This window comes from Ammospiza nelsoni, chromosome 9, assembly GCF_027579445.1.
Source record: "Ammospiza nelsoni isolate bAmmNel1 chromosome 9, bAmmNel1.pri, whole genome shotgun sequence".
Classification (NCBI taxonomy): domain Eukaryota; kingdom Metazoa; phylum Chordata; class Aves; order Passeriformes; family Passerellidae; genus Ammospiza; species Ammospiza nelsoni.
Genome location: NC_080641.1, coordinates 10,107,871 through 10,118,839, shown reverse-complemented (window position 1 = coordinate 10,118,839; position 10,969 = coordinate 10,107,871). Strand labels below are relative to the sequence as shown.

Sequence of the window (10,969 nt, the reverse complement as noted above, 5' to 3'; positions counted from 1 at the left end):
GGTTTTTTTTTTTTATTTTTATCATGGAGGCAGAGCTCCATGGTGCAGGATTTGGAAAGGCTCTGCCCAGCAGGCTTGCAGACAGCATGAAATATTTGTCTGATCAAAACCAACTGGGGTTAACTAGTTCTGTGCTGCTGATCCTCTGTAAGAAAAAACAAACCTACAGCCCACCTCCCACAGCACAAACCTTTTGTTCTTCCCACTACTTCTTGCCCTTGGGTAGAGCAGCTTGGCTGTGCTCATTAACAAAGCAAGGCCATTAACTTGATTAAGTTAAGCTGTTTCTTAAAAAAAAAAATCTCTAAGCTGCACAGCTGGCTGCAGGCAGACACTGCACAGCCTCTGCTCTGAGCTCTCCCTGTGTCTTATCTACAGCCAGGACACAGGTACGAGAAAGATTTCCCCAGCAAAATAAACACATGACCAAGAGATGGAAATACAGTGTTTGTTTGCAGTTTAAGAGTAATTTATTTTTCATTAAAAAAAAAAAATTGCACAAGATTTGTTTTGTTGTTGTTCCCTGTTGCATGGACTTGTTCAGGAAAATGGAAGGTTGATACTGAAATGCAGCTGTGGGAGGCAGGGCTGGGGTGTCTGGAGAGCAGGGACCGTGCATTGGAGTTTCTGTACTGTGCATTTCTGCCCCCTTGGTAATGTGGGTGCTGCAGGGTTCCAGCTGCCCAGCTGGTGGATAACAGGTTCCAGTGCACCTCAGGCTTTGCTGCTCTTTTGCTTTTTCCTCCAGAAGCAGCTGATTCAGTGGATGGTTTGGCCCAAACAGCAGACACCAAGGAAGCCAGCCCTGTTCTTTAGGGAGTGTGGAGGCTCAGACCATCCACTGGCTGGATGGATCAGGGCAGGGTTGTATCCTGGTCCCTCCCTGCCCAGCCCGAGGTGGCTTGAATGATGACTTTGGGGAGCCCTTGAAACTCAGACCTAGCTCTGAACTCCCCAAAGCCTGGATCTGGAGATGTGTGTGATCCACAGGTCACATTTTCCTGGCAGTTCTCTGGTTCTTGCAGGAATTGGTGGCCTTCACTTGAAGAGATACTTGCTGTGCTTTCTGGAGAAAAGCCTTCCTGCAGGAAGCCCTGCAAAGCCTCCACACCAGGCAGGCTGTACTCTGACAGTGCTCACTGCCTCAGTGCCCCTGCTTGTTTGGCTGAGCCTCTGGCCTCCCACTGTGTTTCCCTTTACTCTGATTTTTTTTTCTTTATTCCTCCAGGCAGCACCACCCTGCCTCCAGGGCTGCTCCTGCCTCTGGATCACAGCACCTGCATGGGCTCCTCTGGCCACCTGGTGAGCGTGGAGACAGGAGGGCTGAGAAAAGCACTTGGATGGGGAAAGGAGGGAAGGAAGAAGGCATAATACAAGTGCAGTGCTATTTCTAGCCAGTTCTAGGATCTTGGCTAGACTGGGAGCTTGGGACAGAGATCAGAGCTATTTCTCCATTTCCTAGCATGACATGTGGCAAATCCTAATTTTTATACCATTATATGTTGCTTCCTGTTTTGGAGCAGAAGGGAGTCACTAATTTCAATGGTGACAAAGCAAACTGGAAAATAAGGCACATATGGGGTCCATTTAAAGGGCTGTGTGAGGAGGAGCCCAGCCTCATGGCTGTTCCCAGCACAAACCCTGTGACAACATGCAGCCAAACCCTGTGACATGATGTGGCCATCACAGCCCTGCCTGCATTGGACAGAACAGCCTGTGCTGGGACTGGGTGGCACAAACAGCTGCTTCCAGCTGGTGGGTTTGTCCTCCAAGTGAGGGGAAGGTGGCATCACCCTTGCCTGGGCTGGAAGCAGCTGTGCCCAGCAGCTCTGTCCAGGCTTGCCCACGTGGGTTTGGCTGCTTGTTCCCCAGATGCCTGGCTCTGGCTGGCAGCTCTGGGCTCCTCCAGCAGCTTAAGAACTGCAAGAAAATGGAAGGAAGACATCCAGTGTACAGACAGGGCAAAACTCAGATGTGATGAGGCTTCTCATCACACACATGCATCCCTCAATGGAAAAAGAGACTGAGGAGACAGAGCCTGGTGGGGCAGAGTGGGGAGCACAGGAGACTCCCACCTCAAGGGACATAGGATGGGAACACGGGGCAGGTGGGAAGCAGAGCAGGGATGAGAGCTGTGTGTGGTCCTGTTAGCTGATGTGCCCAGCTGAACCATCTTTCCAGAACATGAGGACAGAGAGAGGTGCATGGTCTGCCTGTATAATGTATCCTGTGTAAGGGATGGCTGCACATGGAATTTACTTTGCTTCTACAGCACATTCAAAATCCCAGAGCTGGTCAGTCTGACAGGCATCCAGAAATGTTCAGTGCAGCACACAGAGCTGGCATCAGCTGGGGCAGTACCTGCTCATGGGTCTGTGTGTCTGACACATGGCACAAGGGCTGCAGGGAGAGGTGATGGCTGAGTGTGCCAGGAAACCATGTCTGCTGCTTCAATACTGCTTCCATGTCCCTGGCCCTGCTCCAGAGGGGCCTTTGGTCCTGCTCTTCTTTAGTAGTCATTCAATAAATAACTCTAATGCCCATAGCAAAGCTTTTACACAGCCTCAGGTTGTGTTTCTGCTCTTGCAGTAGCATGGTGAGCTCTTTAATTGCAAGTTTGTACAAAAGAGTCTTTCAAGGAAGGTGTTTTCTTAAGTGCTGGTGCAAAAGGGCTGGTCTGGCAGCCTCCTTCCTCCTGCCTGCCTCTAGCCTAGATGGCAAGGTATCCTTCTGCTGTGCTGCCTTAGCATGGTGTCTGAGGTCTCTAAGGTTGTGCTGAGGGCATCTAGCTTCAGGTGCTCACAGGAGACTTTGGTTTGGTGGCCTGGTAGATGGCACATCTTTGAGCTGTGGGGTAACTCAGCCTTGAGCCCATAAAGCAAGCTGGGTTTGGACGGAGCCTGGACAGTGAAGCTGTGCCACCCCCACAGCAGGGCAAGCAAAGGAGGTGTGGCTGTGCCTGCTTCACTCACAGCAGTCTGTGCTGTGCAGGGGGAACATGCAGGTGGGTGAGCATTGTCCTGTGCACCCCTGTGTGTGTGCTGGCAGCTGAGTGCAGAGGGAGAGCCTGGCACACCCGTCACTGTGTGCCAGCCCCACGGGTGTGCGCTGTGCTTGTGGCAGGAGGAACACAGGACCTGGAGGCAGGTCACCCTTGTGTGCTCACCTGTCCTTTGCAGGGGTCTGTGCCCCGGGGCATGCTGTCATGGTGGGGGAGAAGAGGCTTGCACAGCCTGTGCCTTGTTCCCTGCTGGCCCTTCAGCACGCTGGGGTCAGCCTCTGTCGAAAGTCACCACAAAGTGGCAGCAGCTTTGGTATCTCCTTGCCCCTCCTGGTGCACAGGTGAAAGGAATGGTGGCATCTCAGAGGAGAGGACCTGAACACCCTCCTGTCTGCTAGATGGGTAAGGAGGGTCTCTTGTCCAGCAAGAGCAGCTTGGGCTGAGCTGAAATCCACAGGTCCTCCTCATCCTGCTTCTTCTTCTTCTTCTTTTTCTTCTTGTTCCTGTCAGCATGCAGCTGCCCATTGCTGCTGGAGCCACCTTTCCCTGTGCTTCCTCCCCTCCTTCTGCAGAAGCAGCAGTGGCAGCAGATGAAAATGAAGGCCAGGATGACAACAAAGGGCAGACCCAGGAGCACGGCCAGGCAGACGGTGTTGAAGACGCCTTCCTCATGCTTGGTACGGATGAGCTCCAAGATGGAATTAAAGAAAGAGCTGATCTTCTGCTGCATGTCAGCTCCTGAGTAGGCTGCCTGTGTTGCTCCCTCTGCTTGAAAGGCACCTTGAGATATGCTCAGCTCCTGTAAGCGCTAGTGGGCTCCACAAGAGTCCTTGGATGGTGCCTGCAGAGACAAGAAACCATGTGGATCAGGTGCCTGCTGCCTCAGCAGTTTTCTCCATGGAGCTGCCAGAAGCCTCAGCAGGGTAAGATGTCTCCTGCCTTTGAGGGACCTGGAGCCATGGGGGATGGACCGTGCTGCCTGCTATGTCCCTCTGGGTGTCTTCATCTGAGAAACACAGCCTCCTATCTCCTGGGGTTTGTTCTTGATTGTGGGGATGGGTGAGGAGGGCTTTAGGCATCCTTACTTACCTAGGAATTTAGCCAAGCACAAATCCTGCCCCTTTGGGTTTACACATCAGCCCTGGCTGAGCTATCACAGCATGGAGCTCTTATTAGCCCTTTGCAGGGCATGTTTTGTAGCAGATGAAATACTGTCTGCAGGAGAAGCTCTCCTGTCTAGGAAAGGACTTGCCTGATGCAGACCAGTGACCATTGTGGAGACATAGTACTGCCACAGGAGCCAGGACTGCACATGTCACAGGCCCCTCCTTATTCCCAATCCTGGGACAGGGTACCTTTGGCCAGGCTGTTCCTCAGGGCCCATGGTCTGGGATGGGCAGCACAGAGGCAGGGTCTGTTCCTGCTGCCCTGGCACCCTGGGCACTGCCAGCAGGTTTGGGGTGGGGGCTGTGGCTGAAGCCCCTGTGTTTTGGATGAGGACTGTGGTCAGTGAGACTCACAGGTGGTGGAGCCCAGTGAGCAGCCCTGCACCCACAGCTCCAGGTACCCAGGGCTGGCCACAAAGGCAGCAGCAGGGGAGGATAAGGGTTGGCTGGGGTGGAGGAGCTGCTGCTGCTGTGCCTTACCTGGGAATTGCTCCAAGGGTTTGGGTAGGGCTGAGAAGCATTTCTGTGGCTTGACGTAAGGTTTTCCTCTTCCCTCAGGGAGGGAGAAGTGCTGCTGAGTGCCAGGGCTCTGAGGGAAGCCCTCCTGCAGGGGCAGGGAGCTGCTGCCTCTGCTCACATCTTTCTTCCCCTCCTGTGGCCAGGCAAAGCATCTGAGTAGAGCAGGGGCCTTTGTGCTGCGAGTTTGCAGCTCTGGTTCAACACAGGGGTCACTAAATCAGAGCTTGTACAGATGAAGAGCTGGCAGGGGCAGTATCAGGCTCCAACACCCTATTTCACCCTTGCTCAGCAGTGTCTTTGCCAGCCTTTGGGATTCAAACCCTGCAGCCTCTTGAGGGAATGCTTAAATCCCCACGTGCCCAGGAGGGGAAACTGAGGCATGGTAAAAGGGAAACCAAAAAACTTGAGAGGTACAGCCTGAACACCAAAGATGTCCTACAAGGGTTGCTCCATCTGTCCCCTGTAACTCCTCATCTTTTCTTCTGGCAGCTCTCACAGACCTTGGGGACTTTGAGGGAGGGACAGGAAAGGAACCCAGGCTGGTTTTGGCTGAATCCTCCTTGTCTGCACCACTGCCCTTCCTTGCTTTGCATCTCACTTATTCCTTGTTTGGGATGTGCTAAGGGATGCTCTCTTGTAGGGAGAGTTTTAGGATTCTCCAGCTAGCACCACTGTGCTTCCTCTGCCTCACTGTGCCATTACACCCCAGTCCTAAAGGAAGAACCAAGCCACCAGCCTCACCCAAAAAAGCCACAGGTCCCACCCAACCCTAACCACAGCTCTTGTGATGCTGCTTGGGCAGGAACTCCTGGGCAGCCCCCCAAAAAGCAGCTCCCAAGGGAAAACCTGCCTTCCAAAATGCTGTCCTGGGGCCTCCAGAACTGTACTGGTTTCACTGGTGTCCCCTGGCTGCTGGCATTCAGACCTGACTGCCAGGACGTCAGGAGCTGAATCCCTCAGCATAGATGCCAAACTCTCCATTTGGGATTCCACAAGTGCTCAGATTCTGTTAAAAATAAGGGGTTTATCCATGTCCCTCAGAAACAGACTGACCACTGTGGATTCATTGTTTTGATTTTCATGAGCACACAGCTGAGCTGGCCTCAGTTAGCTGGTGGTTTCTCTTTTGAACATGAATTTCTCTGGGTGCCTTTCTAAAAAATTCTCATTTGAGATTTACTGAATGAAATGCAGTGCTCTGGAAGGTGGTTTTGGCTTTGGCTGGAAGAAGTTTATTAGGATTATTGTTAATACTACTATTATTACTGGATTTTGGTCCAGTCTACTGCATCAAAACTGGCTGTTCCTCACATTCCCTCATTCCACTATCCAACAGGGGACAGCCATATCATCAATATCCCCACCTGAGAAATCACAGGCTACCACTCAGAGACTCAAATCTCATACAACCTCTGCCTAGCCCCTGCCTGGAGCCAACTGGGAGCATCCCAGATCTGCTTTTGCTCACAGGGGAGATAAGTGAGAGCCATTCTTAAGGCCTGCTCCCTGTCCTGACCTTCATCTTCACTTAGGTCTTTTTTTTGGAGCAGCTGTAGTAAAGGTTACACTGCAACATAAATAAACAGAGCAGCTTTTCTTCAGTGTAATCACCCATGTGATGCAGGTTTGCCAATTATCCCTAAGTATCCTGACAGCTCATTATCCAGGCAGGAATCCAGGATGCCTGTGATACACAGGACTCCAAAAAAATAAGTAAAAAACCCATACAATCTCCAAACAACAACTGCCTTAATTTCAGACAAAACAGGATGTACACTTTTATTCCTGCACTGAACTGCTTTATATTTATTGCCTCTAAACTTCTGGGTAGGGAAGGAGGGCTGGAACTTCCTTTTAAACTTGTAATTAATTGTTTGCAGAGGAAAAAAGAATGGGGAGATAAAAAAAAAAATGGGAAAGCCCTTTGATATGTTTCCACTTGAAACTGGAGCTGAATGCACTGCAGAGGCCCTGGCTGATTGTCACTGCTGGAGACATGTGGCCACCCTGGGCAAGCTGGATGTGCTTCCCTTGGAAGGGGAAGTTGGAGGTACCTGCCCCTGCCCTGACCAAGCAGCACCCAAATCCCAGAGCCATCTTCCAGCATGGCCATGCAGCTGGTTTTCAAATGCCTTTTCTCTCTGGTGTGTGCATTGCTTTTTGTTTCGTAGATGAAGGGATGCCTGTGTGCTAAATAATGGGATTCTTCAGTTTCATATAAAAATGGGAGGGGAGGGGAAAGTAAAAAAAACTGATGTGTTTGGAGGCAGCAACTCCAAGGGCAGAGGGGTTACCCAAGGCCACCCATTGCCAGCTGAAAACCTGAGAGCACCATGAGGAGCTGCATTTAGGAATATCCATGCTGCTGCTCAATTTGGTGTGACATCTCCCCTTGGAGATGAACATGCTGTGGTCCAGGATGGCTGTGAACTGCTTGCTGCAAGTATGTGGAGCTGCCATTGGGAGGCCAGCTGAATTTTTTGGGTCAAGATACGGGACCAAAAAACAGGGCCAGGGAGGTACTGGGAGACAGGGCTGTGTCTCAGGGAGGGCTGTGAAGCATCCTGCTAAATGAGCTCTTTGTTTTTGGTGCTGGCAGAGCCAGAGGAAAGCTGACATGGAAACTGGCCTGGGAACTGCTGTGGCCAGGGATGGATGGCTCCAGCTGATGGCAGCTCTGCACGACAGGGCTTCGTGCCACTTGTGTAAGTTTCAATCAACATTGCACATCCAGCATGAGGTTCTTTAATCCACACTGGCTTTGAAAGAGCTGGTTTGCAAGGGTGGGGAGCATCTGCCACTCCTCTGCAGTTATGGGAGGCCATGGGTGGAGAACAAGGTCCTTTTGAGGGACGGCTTGCGATGGCACCACAAACTGTTGGTGTGCAGGGCTTGCCTGGCTGAGCTGGAGAGGTAAAGGCTGCCAGCCTGTGCATGGGGAAACCAAAACAGAGGGGGTTGCCTTGGCAATGCTGGCTTGTCCACATCCTGTGCACTGCAGAGCAACCGCAGTGACTGGGGATGGAGGTAGAGTTTGCAGAACAGCTGCACTTTACTGGAACTGCTGTGCTGTGTCACTGTGGCAGAGGGGACAGAGCTGGAGGTGTTTAGCCAGTTAAGTTCGTTTAGGCCCAACCCTCAACAAGCTCTTAAGTCTTCATGAAGTTTCCTCCAACCTAACAAAGCTCAACCTGCTCCTCTCAGCTGAGATGCTGCCTGACTCAGGCAGGAGTGCTCTAAGGGGCTCCCTGCATCCACAGTGAGAGCAGCAGCAGCAGCTCTGGGGGGAACGGACCTGTGGGGTGTGCCCCAAGTATTTCTGGATTATTTCAACGCTCCTGAGCTCTGTGGCCAGCTGCAACTCAGGACTTGTGGAGGTGACATGAAATCAACTGACCTACAGCCACCCCCACTTCCTTCAAACAGAAGAGAACACACTTTGTGCAGTTGATGCTAAGGAGCACAAAGCAGGAATCACATTATTAAACAACCATTTCCGTCTGTTACTGGCTTTATGTCAGCTTTATACCAACTTTCCACTGCAGTGACAGCTCTGGTTCAGGCAGGGAGAGGCTAATTTTTGTTACAGCCTCTGAGCTCCCTGATCCACCCAGCAGGGACACAGCTATGCTGTCACACAGTGGCACCTATTTTCCCCGCTTGCACCTGCAGACTTAAAGGAAAACTGGATGAAACCTGACACCGAGGGTGAGCAGTTTCCTTAGCAGGGATTGCACGTTGCTGTTTCGGAAATGGTGACTAAGAAGGGTTTTGCCGCCGGTCTCGCAGAACTCGCAGCAGGCTACAGAGACCTTCCTCAAACGTGAAAGACAAACACCAAAAGCCACCACCCAGCAAACACGAGAAGCCGAAGCTTCATCTCTTTCCCACCACCATCAAGCCTTCCTCCCAGAAGCTACGCATAAATGCTTTCATTCCCTAAAGGGAGTGATTTGGAAAACTACTGATATGGATGTTGGATAACAGGGTTAAAGTGAAACTATTTTGCAAGCTGCTGCCTGGAGCCCACTCGTCATCGCCGTCTGCACAAGCGCGGCTGCCGTCGGCCCCGGGATCACCGAGACTGTGGCCATTAGATCAGTTCTGAGTTCAGATATCATCCCTGGATGCACTGGGAGCTCCTCGGAGCCATCCTGGGCTCCTCCAAACTACGGACCGGGCAGTGCTGCCGGTCCGGGCGGGCAGAGCCCCCAGCCACGGCCCTCCCTGGGCTCCATCACTTGTGGCTTTGGTTACAGGAGGCTCAGGGGGCTGCCGGAGAAACACTGGATGCCCCATCCCTGACACTGTTCGGGGTCAGGCTGGACGGTGCTTGGACCAGCCTGGTCTAGTGGAGGGTGTTCCTGCTCATGGCAGGGGTTGGAATGAGGTGTCCCTAAAGTTCCTTCCAGTCAAACCGCTCTAGGATCCCATGCTGTTCAAAGCCACAGTGGTTTTGCGCGCAGCCCCAAGAGCCCGGTGCCAGGCGGGCTGTCCCGGACATACGGCCCCGGAGAGCTGATTGTGCTCATCGCTCTTTCCCCAGACCCCGTTCTCACCCCCTCTCCCCGGGCTGCGCGAAGCAGATGATGTGGCCTTTTAAAAAAATAACTAAAAAGCGAGAAAAGCCCTGGATTTGACTAATACAGCGCCCAGGACAAAGCCCAGCCCCGGGATCGCCCTCCCGGGTACTCCCCGGACCCCCGACCTACCTCAGCGCCGCAGCCCCGTCCCGCCCGCTCGTCCCGCCGGCGTGAGGCGGCTCCGGCAATGGGCCGGGCCCGCCCGCCGCCTCCGCCCCCGGCCCGGCCTCCGGCCCGCCCGGCCCACCTGGGCTCCCCCGCCCTCGGCCGAACCCAAACTGAGGGACACACACACACACACACACACTAAGGGAGTTAGGCTGGGAGAGAGGCGGCCACGGGGCACAAAGCAGCCCCGGACCTGCGCTGAGGAAAGGGAGGGAGCCGAGTGTGTGGCTCGGCGGGCTTTGGTGCAGCCAAGAAGTGTTTTTGGGAGACAGCCGGCAGGGCTTCGGGGCAGTGATGCCGCTGCTGTGGTGAGAGGGCAGGGCAGAACTCCAGCTCCCCAAAAGCAGTGCCAGGAGTACCAGCCTGCACCCCTTCACACTGCCAGCCTGCTGCCTCTCACCTGCACCCAGCACGCCATCAGCACCACCCTGCGTGCTGTCACTCCTGCCCTGCCATCACACCCACCCTCTGTCCCTGCGGCCAGGCACGGGTGATGGAGCATCCCAGGGACTGCCCGAGGTGATGCAGCATCCAGGAGCATTGTGGCTGCTGTACAGCCGTGGATAATGATGGATACTTCAACCTGGCTGTGCAGGGTTTAGTGGTGGCCTTGGCATTCCTGGGTTAAAGGTTGGACTTGATGACCTGAGAGGGCTTTTTTGACTTAAATGATTCTCTGATTCAATATTTTCAAGCTGTGATCCCAGTTCCATTGGGATTGCCACCCCCACCCTTCACTTGCTACTTTCTCTCCCACTTATTTCTTTTTTAACACCGTGGCAGTGATACTCAGAAATTGCTGAATCCCATCTACTTTCCAGTCCTGGGCCCTACAGCTTCCACACAGTGTTGTGATGCTGACAGCTGGGCAAGCTGCAACTAGAAAAATGTTCTGCTGGAATTTTTCTGGTTGGACTGAGTCCTTTTGCATTGCAAAATCCCCACATTTGCCCTCCTTGCCCTCCTTCATGCTCCAGAGCCAGTGGCTTTACTGCTTCAGCCTTGGTGCTGATTTGTGGAACTGGGCTAGCCAGGGCTATCTGACCCTTCAGGGCTCCTGGAAAACAGCCTCACACTCCCAGTGCTGTGACTTGGCAGCACCAGGAGCAATGCAGTTCTGGGAATAGGCGGGAAGGGGGATGGAGGAAAGCTGGCTGCCAGCCTCTGCTGCCCTCCCGCTGCCTTCACCCTAGTGCTGGAGTTGGAGAGGTGAGGGATCCTCAGAAACACACATTGTAGGCTACAGCTTGTGCTAAGTGCCTCCTCATAGCCTTGGGGAAGGTGTTTATGTCCTGTGGGAAACACCAAGGGCTTTTCCCCTAAGGATTTGCTGCTTAGTGCCAGGAACTTTTCCCTTGGTTTTATGCTGGAGGATGAAGATTCCTGGGCTTTGCATCATGTGCTTACTGCATCCCAGTTTCCCTATCCTGACTTATTCCATCCCATCTGTCCATGTCCCAGCTCACCCCATCCTATTTCTCCCTTGTTCCCGGACCCTATCCCAGCTCTCCTCCCTCACTGAGCTGCATTCC

General features: G+C 53.2%; 1 protein-coding gene across 2 annotated transcripts; it reads right to left on the bottom strand.

Moving 5' to 3' along the window:
• Positions 1–440: 440 nt before the first annotated feature.
• On the bottom strand, positions 441–9,451 carry KIAA0040 (KIAA0040 ortholog). Of its 2 annotated transcripts, XM_059478611.1 has the most exons (3): positions 9,399–9,415; positions 4,648–4,819; positions 441–3,842 (listed from the first exon to the last, which is right to left on the bottom strand). In XM_059478611.1, the coding sequence occupies exon 3, from the start codon at positions 3,729–3,731 to the stop codon at positions 3,396–3,398; it is 336 nt and encodes a 111-aa protein (XP_059334594.1). In that variant the 5' UTR covers positions 3,732–3,842; positions 4,648–4,819; positions 9,399–9,415; the 3' UTR covers positions 441–3,395. The 2 variants fall into 2 exon arrangements, with proteins under 2 accessions (XP_059334594.1, XP_059334593.1); XM_059478610.1 differs by lacking the exon at positions 4,648–4,819 and having other exon boundaries at positions 9,399–9,451.
• Positions 9,452–10,969: the final 1,518 nt, after the last annotated feature.

Bases quoted from the DNA above. Each gene is read 5' to 3' on its own strand.
- KIAA0040 (XM_059478610.1), bottom strand. From the start codon at position 3,731: ATGCAGCAGAAGATCAGCTCTTTCTTTAATTCCATCTTGGAGCTCATC.